At 44.1% G+C, this 15,850-nt stretch overlaps 1 protein-coding gene across 1 annotated transcript in view; it reads right to left on the bottom strand.

Annotated features, from left to right (window-relative positions):
- The window catches only part of hpn (hepsin), a 68,943-nt gene that overhangs the window by 17,005 nt on the left and 36,088 nt on the right, over window positions 1-15,850 (bottom strand). Inside the window, exons 2-7 of the mRNA XM_083638117.1 lie at window positions 8,463-8,570; window positions 7,771-7,812; window positions 7,357-7,486; window positions 6,813-6,932; window positions 3,384-3,424; window positions 2,573-2,738 (exon numbers count right to left, since the gene is read on the bottom strand). Coding sequence (XP_083494243.1) covers window positions 2,573-2,738; window positions 3,384-3,424; window positions 6,813-6,932; window positions 7,357-7,486; window positions 7,771-7,812; window positions 8,463-8,570 — 607 coding nt within the window. The remainder of the gene's footprint in view (window positions 1-2,572; window positions 2,739-3,383; window positions 3,425-6,812; window positions 6,933-7,356; window positions 7,487-7,770; window positions 7,813-8,462; window positions 8,571-15,850) is intronic.

Below are 15,850 nucleotides of genomic sequence, written 5' to 3'. Positions count from 1 at the left end.
CACGGCACATTGGTCATTCATTGGTCATTATTTGCGTCAGTTAGTTGACGTTTTCAGATATTCTTCTGCATGTGTAACGCTACTTTTGTGAGGGAACCTGGTGTTTCATATTTGTAATGGGCAATGTGAGCAAGGCTATTTAATTTGTTTAGCACATTACACATTGCAAATTAATGGTACATAATGTTATCCTACATGGAGTAGGTAGGCAGAACAGCAGGGGAATGGGAGGATTCAGCCGGCAGTTTGTATTATAATCGCATTCGGGCCCCTCGTTTCCCCGCTTGTTCATTTTTAGCGTTATTTATTGATGGAGGTGAGTAGGACGCCACTTGTTACATCAAAACTTCATTTGGGAACATTTCATTATGTGGGACAATCGATTAGCCTGGCATCGATTGATTTGTTTTCAGCATTGATTTGTTTTCAGCACCGAGATGGTGGACAGCTCCAGTTAAGATGCTTCTTAACACATTCACTGCCAGCCGTTTTTTTTTTTTACTGTAGGTAGCTTCTGCCAAGGTTTTTTTTTTAGGATTCTGGCTCATCTTTCAAGAGCCGAGGATTATTTTCTGCTAAGATTTTGTGAACACAAAATATCTCAAAAGAACTAATAGAATGTGTGCTTTCTCTGTCTAAAAGAGTTAGTTTGTAGAGTTAGTAGTTATGTAGGCATTAGCACTTGAATACAGCATGGTTTAGCAAAATTTAAGCTGAGATAAATGGCTTTTTGTGAAATTCGATAGAACAGTCACTTTAACCATTCATTTTTGGCATCAGTAAGACGTCAGACATCTAAACAATAGTTTTAAACAGTAATTTCCTCCATAACAGCAGGAAACCCCCCTCTCCTTCAAACTCCTCCCTCCGTGTGTGTTCTCCTCCTGCCTCCCTGGCTCTGCAGCGGGCGTGTCACAAGCTCGTTTCTGCTGCTGCTGCTGCCTGTCTGCTGGCGGCCGCTCTTTGGGCGAGTCTGGATGGGCTCGCTCGTTTCTTGGGGTTTCGGTTGAGAGCTTTGATGAAGCTTTTGCGATTCTGGTCTTATTTATGCTGCGTGTTTCAAAGTGTGTTGCACCCATAATCTATTATGCAAATTTGCAATCCCCCACCGCCAGCTCCCTGCGCGAAAGCGAAAGCGTTTTCGCCAATCCATTTTCATGAGAATGGCTTCCTCACGCGGCTGTTTTTGCTTGGCTTTCTCTCGTCTGGAGAGCACTGTCGCCACTTAGTGGGTCGGTAAAATAGATTATACACATTCAATACCTGCCATATTTTAATAGGAGATGTAAAAGGGGTTGATCGACGTCCCACCGTCAAAAAAAAAAAAAAAAAAAAATTTGGACGAGATATCTCGTCATTGGCAGTCAACCGTTGGTTTCTGCTTGACGAGATATCTCGTCCACGGCAGTGAACGTGTTAAGATCCTTCTTTAGGGCTGTCATAAGAAGGGCATTAAGAACACTCTTTTCTTATATTCCGCTAATACTCCCATTTACATGCAGTCGTCCTCATCCATGACAGGTAAACTATTGATGCTGTTTTATGGAGTTATAAATTTGACAGGATGGGCCATATCTTACACCCAAGTGCAAGTGCATCTCAAATTTTGCTAGTTTCTAGCACTCAAAAATCTGCCCTTTTTTAAATTACTACTGGGTCAGTACATCAAAGACCACTGGGTCAGTACACCAAGGACCACTGGGCCAGTACATTAAGACCACTGGGTCAGTACATCAAAGACCACTGGGTCAGTACATCAAAGACCACTGGGTCAGTACATCAAAGACCACTGGGTCAGTACATCAAAGACCACTGGGTCAGTACATCAAAGACCACTGTGTCAGTACATCAAAGACCACTGGGTCAGTACATCAAAGACCACTGGGTCAGTACATCAAAGACCACTGTGTCAGTACATCAAAGACCACTGGGTCAGTACATCAAAGACCACTGGGTCAGTACATCAAAGACCACTGTGTCAGTACATCAAAGACCACTGGGTCAGTACATCAAAGACCACTGGATCAGTACATCAAAGACCACTGGGTCAGTACACCAAGGACCACTGGATCAGTACATCAAAGGACATGTTTCAGCGACACACTGTTAATTAAAAGAAGAAGAAAAAGGGAGATTTTGAGTGCTAGAAATTAGTAAAGATTTACCCTTCCACTTGGGCGTGTTTGAAGCATTGTTGAGATGATTAATTATTATATTTGTCCTTTGATGACGAGTGGACCACCGAGAGAGAGAAAGAGAGAGCGAGGTTGACAGAGACCTGGGTCAGAGCTTGTCTAGACGCAATTATTTGCGCTCCTCCGTACGATGGCAGAGTGCGAGGATTTTCCTTGGTCACACCTATTTTTCAGAACAGCATGCCCGTGGGTGCAGGTGGGAGCTGAAATTACCAGGTGCGCAGGTAGACGATAGGAAACGCAGACGAAAACGCTACCGCAAATGCCTTCTGTGCCGGTGTACGCTAGGGCCCAAAGTCATCTAGTTTGTTCAGCACATGCTTAAAACTCAGATGATACTGTATGGTTGCTCTGTAAATCCAAGCCTGGCCTCTTACTCAGGGAAGCAGTGTGCTGCAGAGATAATCCAGCGGTCTGAGATGATCGATCCTCCACACTGGTGAACTCCATCATACTGCAAGCTGACCTGCCATGGCCAGCTGCCCTGCCTGGAATCCACACCACCCACTATACGGTCCTCGGTCAAACTACGCCTGCCACAATCTGTGGAGGGAGAGAGGTAGGCTACCGTGAGTAGGAAGGAGAGAGGGAGGAAGGAGTGAGCTAGGGTAAAAATTAAAAGCCAAGATACAAGAGGAAGGACGAGTAGAGTTTCTCCCCAATTGTACTTGGCCAATTCCCCCTGCTGTCCCGGTTGTTGTTTCACTACCTCTGTCGATCTGGGGAGAGTTGTAGACTAGCACATGCTTCCTCCAGCCGCTTCTTTTCACCTGACAGCGAGGAGGTAGGATGTAGTGTGTGGGAGGATCACTAATATTGCCCCCAGTTCCCCTTCCTCCTGACCAGAGGAGGCGCTAGCGCAGCGATTGGGACTCATACCCCACTGGCTCCTGACCTGCAGACACGGCCTGTGTGTAGGAACGTCTGACCAAGCCGGAAGTACCGCTACCGGGAATTGAACCCGGGTCTCCGCGGTGGTAGGCGAGTGCTTTTACCTCTATCTACACTACACGTCCTGAGAAAACACTGATAATAACTGAGATCAAGTTAAAATGAGGGTATGCGAGGGAGAAACAGGGAGAGATAGACAAGACAGAGAAATCCATTGGAACCAAAGATAACAAGCTCATGGAAGAGTTCAACGGCGAGTATGTGCAAAAAGGTCAGAGATCTGTGTTCAGATCTTACCTTGGCACAACAGCGTGAGAACCTCCCTGCTCTCACAGTCACTGAAACAAAGACAGACAGAGTTAGCAACAGATAGTCAAACTGAATGTTACTATTCAGTTTACTCTCGACAGACCGGTACAAGAGTGAGATAAACAAACAGGACAGTGGGGTAGAAAGTAGAGACAAAAAGACAGACAGGTTCGCCACAGAAACGTATTAAGAAATAGAAAAGTACAGAACCTGAAAGAATGAGAGTGAGACAGATGATCATTATGATGTAAACTGTGAGTAAGCATCAGAGAAAAGTGACTGAAAACAGATAATCAATCTGACAAATTAGATTTAGCATTTTTCCACACTGGAAGAGCAAGATTAAAGGGATAGTTCGGTTTGTTTGAAGTGGGGTCCTATCAGCTAGTCAGATACACTAACTTAATTAGGTACAGTGTTCTTGAAGCGGGGCGCAGCGTCGAACGAGATCCGGCACCCAGAGCAGCAGCATCACCAGCTTTTTCTCTCTAAGTCCTGGGGGTCAACAACTAAACAAAAAAACGTAATTTAGCCACCTAAAACAACGCCCTCCTAAACAAATCGATATCCGTGTACATGCACGCTCTATTTTGACAATTTTCAGCGCTTTACTTTTCCGCAAAACAGCAGTTTCATTCCGTATTCCTCCGCTAAAAGCCTGCACACAGCCGCAGCACTGGATTACTCCGCAGCTATTTGGGGGTAGGCTATTTTATTTCTCCCGGTTTGAAGACACAACAAATAGAATACACGGACGAAAATATGAGTGATTTTGATAGCGAGGATTATATGCCATTCACCTTGGTGACAAGAGGATACAATTATGAACCAGAGAGAATACAGAAGAGGAACTTTTGCAGAGAGTGAAGTGAACAGGCAGAGAGATGCGCCTCCTGTCTAAATGCCTGGGTGCCCTGGCTGCAGACCTTTTTCACCATTCCCAGGATAAATTGTGGAAAACATCCCAGACCAGAGAGGCCAGGTGACTTGTTGTCTCTAAAGTAAGTCAGTGTTTTATCTCTCTTCTAAGCCTTCCTGTTTTGTAAACCGCGGCTCTGTGCTCTGTGCTGGCTTTTAGCGGAGGAATACAGTAGTTGTACGGTTGGGAGAAAAAGCAGTGCCGAATGAAACTGCTGTTTTGCGGAAAAGTAAAGCGCTGAAAATTGTCAAAATAGAGCGTGCATGTACACGGATGTCGATTTGTTTAGGTGGGCGTTGTTTTAGGTGTTTTAGGTGGCTAAATTACGTTTTAGTTGTTGACCCCCCGTACTTACAGAGAAAAGGCTGGTTTGGCTGCTGCGCTGAGTGCGCGGTCTCGTTCCACAATGCGCACTCACTCCTGAACACTGTACCTAATTAAGTTAGTGTATCTCACTAGCTGATAGGACCCCACTTCAAACAAACCGAACTATCCCTTTAAGAAGACAAATTAACACATCTTGTACTAAAAGTAGAGAAAACACTGAGATGCTTTTAACACTTTAAGTGCCACGGCCCTTGGGCAAAAGGTTGCTTGCTGTGCCACATAGGCCGCAATGCATTTTAAAACAGTCATATAATTTCTTTAATAATTACTATGTAAACACTGAACACGCACAAATAACGATGAGACTCTCTTCTATCACCTGCAAAAAAAAGTTTATTGATCCCATTTTCCGTTCTTTAGTTATGAGCCGGAGAAGATAGCTTGATTGAACGAAAAACAGAGCTTTTTTTCTACGAGCTGAGATAATGAGCCTTTTGTGAAATTAAACATTTCAAGCACATCACTGACTCTGAAGCTAATTTTCTGATGTAGTCACACCTCAAAAATAATTTCCTTCAATAAAACAGTGAAGGCAAGGGAATTTTGTTTGGAAGAATAATATTTTTAGCTGAAACCAGCAGCGCTGGCGCCTGCATGCGCTGCTGGTTGCAGCTTCTTGCTGATCTTTTGCTGCTGGTGGGCATCGGATATTCTGGCTTGCGTTTGCCAACCCTGTCCTGCTGTCTGGGTCTGTGTTGTGTACTTGGCTCTGCGTGCCCACCTCCCCCCCTCCTCCTCCCCCCCCCCCCCCGTTGTGGGAGGAGTGTCTCTCTGCTCTGCTGTTTTCTCTGCCTGTGCTCAGCACTGAAAAAGTCCGCTAGATCCTGCTTTTTTACAGCCGCGTGTACCAGCTCCCATGCTTCAAGTTGAGAATAATAACAAATCCACGGCTGATCATGCAAATGGGTGTTGCAGCGGACACGGAGGCTGTTGCAGCGGACACCGAGGTGCTCAATTGTGATAGCAGATTGGCTGCTGCAGGGGCACAGCTAAACGTTGCTTCAATGAAGCAGCTGCATACGGACGGATGCGATGCGATTTCCTGCTTTTCCCCAACGACATGGGGACTTCTTCTGTGTGTTTCACTCCACGTTCTCTCATCTGGAGAGCGCTGTCGCCACCTAAGGGTTCTGTAAAATAGGTTAGACACATTCAATACCTCTGATATTGTAAGAGGCGATGTAAGAGGCATAGATCGACACCCCCCCGTCAAAAAAAAAAATTTGAGTTATTGACGCCATTTGGCGTCGCTGGCACTCTACGGTAAATTTCTAATGACGCCATATGGCGTCGCTGGCACTGAATGTGTTAAGCTGTGATTCAAAACCCTCCAAAGTTTGGAAAGGATTTTCAGGCTCTCAATGGTTTAAACAAGTATTTAGAAAAATGTCAATGACATTGATAGTACTACTAAGTTAAATTGGAAGTTTAAGTGAGAGGCCACAACTACATGAATGCTAATTTTACTTATAAACTTACATTATAAATCAGATTGACAAAAATGTCTTCATACCCCTACCTCTACATAAGGCAGCAGTTCCCAACCTTTTCCAACTCAAGGCCCACTTGAAAATCTCAAAACTTTTCACGGCCCACCTCCGACCCGTAACAAATATGGAGAGCACTTTTTATTTTCCAGTCACTAACACAGCATCTGGAACATGTTGCAGCATTTTCAGTGTTACAGTTTTCAAGGAGCTGTCCATCAATGTTTTGTTTTGTTTATTGTAAAAATAATAATGAGAAATAAAAATAAAATAAACATTTAAAATAGACCACTTGCAATACCTTCGCGGACCACCAGAGTGCCGCGGCCGGAATCGCTGCTCTATAGACCCTTTTCACAGCCACCATTTTGTGTCTAAAAGGCAGGAAGTTTCACAGGTGCACCAAAACCTTAATTAGGGTGTCCAACTTCCAGTCCATTTACGTAGGTGTTCCAGTGCTGGGGCCCTAATTAGTGAGTTGGTTGCACCTGTGTTTCCCCTGCCTTTTAGACACAAAATGGCAGCTGTGAAAAGGGCTAATTGTAACAAAGGCCAAGCATTTGTCTATACCTGCTGCTCGGGACAGGTGCAGAAACAGACAGACAGGTGTGTGTTACTTGTTACCATGGGAACAATGAGTCTTTGATTTTCTTGCCGTAGCTCAGCTCTTCCTCTTTGACACAGAAGAATTCCCCTACATCACTACTGGCCTCTGGGATTGCTGCTACAGAGTAATTCACCATGCTGAAACACACACCCACACCCACATGCACGCACGCGCACACACACACACACACACACACACACACACCCACACCCACGCACGCGCACACACACACACACACACACACACCCACACCCACGCACGCGCACACACGCACGCAGGCACGCAGGCAGGCAGGCACGCACGCACGCACACACACACACACACACACACACACACACACACACACACACACACACACACACACACACACACACACACACACAAACACACACACACACACACACACACACACACACACACACAGACACACAGACACACACACACACACACACACACACACACACACACACACACACACACACACACACACACACACACACACGTTAGTCCCGTTGACTTGACTGCATGAAAACAGTACATTTCTGCTGTAAAACATCTCACCTGACAAAGCCCATTTCCTCACAGCTGATGCTAGCCAGCTGCTCATTGGCTGAAGAGGAACACACCTGACGCCACCTCCTCTGGGTGGAGTCAAACACTCGAAGACGCTGGTCCGCTGAATTCACCTGGACTGAGGGAGTCAGATAGGGTTACTTTCGGTACGGAGGCACACACTGTTTTCACTTTCTGAAAATTATTGCATCATTTGAAGAAAATGAAGGCCCAAGGCACTTTTCTGGGAGAACCTTGAAAGCCTCTTCATGATCATGTGACCAGTTGACTTTTTAAGGCATTCTGTCCTTGAAGCAGATTGTGGTTGAAATTGTTGTGGCAGAACATTCTCTCTCTCCTGTGTTTTTCTCTCTGGCTGAGTTTTGTGAAAAATGTGAACAGGTTCTCTGCTGTGTCACTCACCATCATACAGGCCTGTGTCTTCCTCCATGTTGCAGTATGTGACTACAGAGGGCAAAGAGCAACACAGTCAGTGTATATTAAAACATCAGTGTGACACAAAGAGCAACACAGTCAGTGTATATTAAAACATCAGTGTGACACAAAGAGCAACACAGTCAGTGTATATTAAAACATCAGTGTGACACAAAGAGTTTTTCACCAATGGATTCATGAAAATGACAACTCAAAACACAATAGGGCTGTGTGCCTATAAGCAGGGAGGCGTCATTACATGTCCCAGGACTGCAGTAAACAAGAATAAAACAAAGACAAAACAGTGATGCTTTCTGTACGTATGCAAACATCTTCATATTCTATGGCTATTGGAGGCAAAGTAAATGGAGGGGTTTTTATGTTGTTATTATGTTATTATGTAAATTATTTATAATACTGAATTACATAACAACTGATTACAATTACAATATAAGTATACATCCAGCAATCTTTACCGGATTTAGCCTTCCCAATCCTCTGTGTATGTGTGTGTGTGTGTGTGTGTGTGTGTGTGTGTGTGTGTGTGTGTGTGTGTGTGTGCGTGCCTGTGTGTGTGTGTGTGTGTGTGTGTGTGTATGTGTGTGTGTGTGTGTGTGTGTGTGTGTGTGTGTGTGTGTGTGTGTGTGCGCACACACGTGTGTGTGCATGTGTTGTCTAACCTACGGCCCAGACAGCAGCTCCAATGGCTCCCAAGGTCATCAGTGTCACACACACCCCAAGTACCCGACATGGGGTCAACACACAGGTCAGAGAGATCCCCCTGCTGCCTGTAGACACACACACACACACACACACACACACACACACACACACACACACACACACACACACACACACACACACACACACACACACACACACACACACATGTATGTACACACACACAGCCACAGACGCAAACAGACACATGGATATGAATGCACACAGAACAAGAGCACAGCTGCACACCCACATAAGATAGATTTGTTTGTGGTTTGTTTTGACTCATTCGACCAAAAACAGCCAAAAAAAGAGCCATTTCTGCACACTCTCTCGATGCTCCTCCTGACTGTATAACAGAATCACATGTCCTCCTGACTGTATAACAGCATCACATGTCCTCCTGACTGTATAACAGCAGCACATGTCCTCCTGACTGTATAACAGCATCACATGTCCTCCTGACTGTATAACAGCATCACATGTCCTCCTGACTGTATAACAGCAGCACATGTCCTCCTGACTGTATAACAGAATCACATGTCCTCCTGACTGTATAACAGCATCACATGTCCTCCTGACTGTATAACAGCATCACATGTCCTCCTGACTGTATAACAGCAGCGCATGTCTTCCTGACTGTATAACAGCAGCACATGTCCTCCTGACTGTATAACAGCAGCACATGTCCTCCTGACTGTATAACAGCAGCACATGTCCTCCTGACTGTATAACAGCAGCACATGTCCTCCTGACTGTATAACAGCAGCACATGTCTTCCTGACTGTATAACAGCAGCACATGTCCTGCTGACTGTATAACAGCATCACATGTCCTCCTGACTGTATAACAGCATCACATGTCCTCCTGACTGTATAACAGCATCACATGTCCTCCTGACTGTATAACAGCAGCACATGTCCTCCTGACTGTATAACAGCAGCACATGTCCTCCTGACTGTATAACAGCATCACATGTCTTCCTGACTGTATAACAGCAGCACATGTCCTCCTGACTGTATAACAACATCACATGTCCTCCTGACTATATAACAGCATCACATGTCCTCCTGACCGTATAACAGCATCACATGTCCTCCTGACCGTATAACTAGGGAGGACAAACCCGTTTGTGTGTTTTTCTGAAAAACATATTTTTAACGGTTTATGATGCATCTATCTTGTTATATTTACTAGTATATGGCCAATAAACAACAAATCAAAAGTGTCCTGGCCAAAATCGTGCATTTTTTTGTTTTAAATCAAATTTTAAAGTGAAATTAGGATTAATCACTCATTACATTGCCAAACGCCTGAAAAAGTGGGCCTCACGTCAAATGTAATTCATGCCTGGAAGGTCTTGGAACACCCCTCACGCCCACACCCCAGCTCCGATTGGGCTGAAAATTTGCATGGATGTCGGTTATTATCTGGGCAAGGTCATGGGCAGGTTGCACAGTACTTGAACCACCTGGAAAATCCTGGAAAGTCCTGGAAACCACCTGGAAAGTCCTGGAAACCACCTCATGCGCACACCCCAGGTCGGATTGGGCTGAAAATTTGCATGGCTGTGGGTTATTATCTGGGCAAGGTCATGGGCAGGTTGCAGAGTACTTGAACCACCTGGAAAATCCTGGAAAGTCCTGGAAACCACCTGGAAAGTCCTGGAAACCACCTCATGCGCACACCCCAGGTCGGATTGGGCTGAACATTTGCATGGCTGTGGGTTATTATCTGGGCAAGGTCATGGGCAGGTTGCACAGTACTTGAACCACCTGGAAAATCCTGGAAAGTCCTGGAAACCACCTGGAAAGTCCTGGAAACCACCTCATGCCCACACCCCAGGTCGGATTGGGCTGAAAATTTGCATGGCTGTGGGTTATTATCTGGGCAAGGTCATGGGCAGGTTGCACAGTACTTGAACCACCTGGAAAATCCTGGAAAGTCCTGGAAACCACCTGGAAAGTCCTGGAAACCACCTCATGCGCACACCCCAGGTCGGATTGGGCTGAACATTTGCATGGCTGTGGGTTATTATCTGGGCAAGGTCATGGGCAGGTTGCACAGTACTTGAACCACCTGGAAAATCCTGGAAAGTCCTGGAAACCACCTGGAAAGTCCTGGAAACCACCTCATGCCCACACCCCAGGTCGGATTGGGCTGAAAATTTGCATGGCTGTGGGTTATTATCTTGGCAAGGTCATGGGCAGGTTGCACAGTACTTGAACCACCTGGAAAATCCTGGAAAACACCTGGAAAGTCCTGGAAACCACCTTGAAACGACCTCATGCCCACACCCCAGGTCGGATTGGGCTGAAAATGTGCATGGCAGTGGGTTATTATCTGGGGAGGGTCATGGGCAGGTTGCACAGTCCTTGAACCACCTGGAAAGTGCTGGAATATCCTGGAACTACATGGAAAGTCCTGGAAACCACCTGGAAAGTCCTGCAAACCACATCATGTCCACACACCAGGTCGGATTGGTTGGCGGGCCGCGGGCAGTGTCAGTCACAATTTGCGTCACAAAAGTAAGTCCGATACCACGCCAGCCCACCCCCAAACACACACAGACTCAGCATAGCGCCACCTATTGGCAAACACAAAAAGCAGTTTATCTTGAGAACCACTTGTCCGATCGACTTCAAACTTGGGGAGTGTGTTTAGGGGGACCTGATGGAGTGCAGTGACACATTTTGTGCAATTCGACACAGCGCCACCTACTGGCAAACACAAAAAGTGGTTCATCTCGAGAACCATTTGTTGGATTGACATAAAACTTGGGGAGTGCGCTTAGGGTGACCTGATGGAGTTCAGTGCCCGAATTTTGTGCTATTCGGCACAGCGCCACCTACTGGCAAGCACAAACAGCGGTTTATCTTGAGAACCGTTTGTCCGATTGACTTCAAACTTGGGGAATGCGCTTAGGGGGACCTGATGGAGTGCAGTGCCGAATTCCGTGCAATTCAGCATAGCACCACCTACTGGCAAACAAAAAATTGTTTATCTTGAACAATTCATCTCATCGACATCAAACTGGGGGAGTATGCTTAGGAGACGTGATGGAATTCAGTGGCGTATTTGGTGCAATTCGGTATAGCGCCACCTACTGGCAACGCAAAAAGTGGTTTATCTCATGGACCATTCGTCCAATCGACTTCAAACTTGGGGAGGAGGCTGCTGGGAACCCAACACAGTGCAGTGCCAAATTCCATGCAATTTGGCATAGCGCCACCTACTGGGAACACAAAAAGTGGTTTATCTCGAGAACTGTTCATCCAATCAACTTCAAACTGGTGGAGTGCACTGCTGGGATCCCAACGGAGTGCAGGACACATGCATATCAATACACAGACCTTACACACACAACACAATATGACGCCAGAGCCCCACCAAACTAGGTTTGAAGGCCGCACAGCGGCCTGATATCAAGTGAAATAAAAAGGCAGACTTAACTTGAATTATAGCTGCTGCTAGGAGTAGGGTTTAATTAGTTAAACAGTTTCTGCAGTTTTGCAGTCTTTGGACTTCATAATTGGGCATCGGTTGCAGTATACAAACATTTCTCCTGACTTGGGCCCACATTTCGGTGAAAGTTGTAAAGCGGTAGCGCGTATGCCTGATTTGTTATGAATTTTCAATTTTTGAAAATTTAGACTGTAGCGCCACCATCAGGACTATTAGCGCCAAATTCGCGTTGACAAAGTTTTGGCATGGGACTGGACCTTTGTCCAAAGTTTGGTTTATTTTCATGCATGGGAAGTCCAACCTCCCAGAAGAACAACAATATTGGCAAATACAAACAGTGGCCCTGCCGCTGGCCCACCCACTAATTACAGGCCTATATGTTTTTTTAAACAAGTTAAACTGGTGATGTTCATTAAGTTTCAAGAATCTGAATTATTTCACTAAAAGAAGTCACAACAATAACATTTAGGGATATTTGGAGTTATTCCCCGGACCAGCGAATCAGTTATGAAGCACTGCAGAGATAGCAGAGAGTTAGCAAAGTAGAGTATAAACCGAAACAGTAAAATAATGCTGATATCTGAATGTACAAACAGGGAAGTGTAGCATTTATTGGCATCTGTAACTGTGGGGGCACAGTTTCCCTAAAAATAGAAAAACTACATAATGGGGCTTTAAGGTTAGGGTAAAATATCAGGGTAAGCCAATCAGAGGCAGAGTCGGGCGGGCCATGCCTTCACCATAGTAGGACATATCAAGGTATGTCCTTCAATTTAAAAGCGCGGCATCAGATTTTTTTAATTATAATTTACCCCCCACTCAAAACAGCCCCGCGATCCATGTTTGGGTCCCGACCCACCAGTTGAAAAACCCTGATCTAGACCACATTTGTCTATTAAATGGTTAATGTATGCATTATAGGGGTGTCACGATACACTCAGTTCACGATACGATACGTATCACGATACTGGGTTCACGATAACGATACGATACGATACGATTTTAACAATATTTTTTTAAACTTGAATAATGACAATATATGACTGGAAAAGTAGTATTTTATTTGAAATGCACAAATACAAAACATGCTGTTGTGGGAAATTGTTATTACAATAACAACTAGAAAAAACATGAGATTGGAGATAAGGCTTATCTTGAAATAGAATGAGTTACACCGTCACTTAGATTTACTTTGAACTAAAAGGTTTCTCAGCAGTATAAATTCTCATTATGCATCTTCAGTTTTTCTTCAAACTCAAACAACAAGACTTTTCTTAGTCTATTTTTTATGCATCTTCAGTTTTTCCTGTCAAGTAAACAGTTTTGCCAGAAACTCAATTGAATGGTTTCTCTCCTGTATAACTTCTCATGTGTCTCTTCAAAGACTTGTTCAACTGAACTACTTTCCACACATTGAACTTCAACAAACAAAGACGTTTCTTTGTCTACTTTTGAAAAAAAAAAAAAAAAAATTTTTTTTTTTTTTTTTCACGATATGAGATTTCATCTCAACGATACATATCGTGACGTTTTACTATCGCGAAATTTCGTGGGACGATATATTGTGACACCCCTAATGCATTACCCAACATTTAGCATAAATTAAAGGTTTTAGTTATCAAGACATGTCAGATCTAGTTACACAGATACTTAGTTAGCCTTAGAAATAGGTATTTTACAACTTTCCTAACCCATGATAACTTAACATACAGCTCTGTTTAACATGAAACCTCTATATAGTCTCAAAATGCATTTGAAATTCATGTTCAGCTAACTGGAGCATAATACTGCAATTATGGATTGGGGCTTTAATCAACGATCATTTACTGTAGTTCACATTGACAAAGTCAGATGGGTCGCACCTCCACTGCCTCTGAAGATAACTGTGTGCATAGCCTACATCAGTGATACTCAACTTGTGGCCCGGGGGCCAGATGCGGCCCACGACTGGCCCCCCATCTAAGAGATGTTTGATTAATTTTATTTTTGGAGAGAGCCTTTATTTATGAAGAGGGTTTACTCTGAACAGATTTGAGAACTGAATTGAAGTGACCAAACTGAATTTCTAACTTTTCTTGTTTATTGTTATGGGGGAGGGACTACAATCCACTACAGAAGAAAATAATATTATTAATCTTAGTTTATTAACTGGCCCCTCACCTCCTGTCATTTTGCAAAAGTGGCCCCTGGTCAAAGCAAGTTGAGTATCCCTGGCCTACATGAATTCCTCCATGTTTACCAATAGATGGATAAATGTGTAAAACAATGTGTCAGATAGTCAAAAGCCAGGCTAATTAAGAAATGTATTGTATCAGAACAATGTATGATAATCCGGGCAATTTGCTTATTTGTAGGCTACATCTATTCATACTGTCATACATAAATTTATTCTGTGAGTTTATACATTATAACATTTGTACAGACTACTTTATGTAGCCTAAAAATATATATAGATATTCATGAGGAGCAGAATAGAATGTATGTAAAACAGTGTGTCTAACAGTTTTGGGAGGGGGTGTGTGTGTGGGAGGTTCGTCGAGAAAAAAATATTAAATTATATGTATTATTGATAAACCAAATCCTGCCTCATCATAAATAGAAATAAAAGGAAGGGAAAGGGAATACCCATGGCATTGTGTTTCTGTAAATCATTCTTAACCTTTTTCATATTAAGGACTCCTAATTTAGTTCACATTGGGGCCATGGACCCCCAATATGATGAAATTTGGTTTCTCAGATGCAAATCAGATTTTTTTTAATGTAGCCTAGATATGATTTTGTTCAGAATTCCATATATATTAGGTTGAGAGAGACAACAGAGAATCTTGAATCCTCTCCCCACATTGAGAAGCACTGCACCACTGACTTGATTGTGCAGAGAGAGAGGAGGGGGGGGAGGGGGAGCGGGAGCAGCCCAGCCGCAGCTACTCTGCTCTCGCGCTAAATGAGGAAAAAGCAGGGGGGATTTTTACATGGCGCACTGCACGTTTTGACACGAATAACAAAAAACCCCTAAACGAAAAACGAAAACTGACCTGACAATGTTTTAGAGGACAAGTTTGCGAACAATTTCATGTGTTCACATCGCTGGTTCCTCAAAGTTGAAGTTAGTGGCGAGGCAAATGAAGGGAAATGATGCGATTTTCGTCGGTATAACCCAAACAAATCAAAAGGAACCATTCACCATGACGTGTACACAGGGGTTGGCTATAATTTAAGTGGCAGACCAAAGGACAAATCAAAAAATCCAGTTGGGAATCCACTCTTAAAGGCGAGGAGTGACGATTTTTTGTTGTGCCGTTTTTCTCCAGGCGGGCTGAAACGCTGCATTTGCTCCTCTAAACAGAGCTTGATTTAACTTATAATTTCGGCCTTTTTCAAAATTATTTTTTCATTTTGTAGTAGTGATGGTGCATATTTATCGATACAAGCCGTGTATTTATTTAAACATGACCCGAAAGTATGTTTAATACTAGATTGAAATGAGCCCAGAATGCAGAAATCTCCCATAGTGATTACATTACAGCGTGGTTAGAGCGGTGGGTTTGTCCTGCCTAGTATAACAGCAGCACATGTCCTCCTGACTGTATAACAGCAACACATGTCCTCCTGACTGTATAACAGCAGCACATGTCCTCCTGACTGTATAACAGCATCACATGTCCTGCTGACTGTATAACAGCAGCACATGTCCTCCTGACTGTATAACAACAGCACATGTCCTCCTGACTGTATAACAGCATCACATATCCTCCTGACTGTACTGTATAACAGCAGCACATGTCCTCCTGACTGTATAACAGCATCACATGTCCTCCTGACTGTATAACAGCAGCACATGTCCTCCTGACTGTATAACAGCATCACATGTCCTCCTGACTGT

The sequence above is a fragment of the Poromitra crassiceps genome (genome assembly GCF_964638095.1).
Source record: "Poromitra crassiceps genome assembly, chromosome: 1".
Lineage (NCBI taxonomy): Eukaryota > Metazoa > Chordata > Actinopteri > Beryciformes > Melamphaidae > Poromitra > Poromitra crassiceps.
Note: the sequence above shows the minus strand (reverse complement) of the source record. Positions and strands in the feature narration are given on the sequence as shown.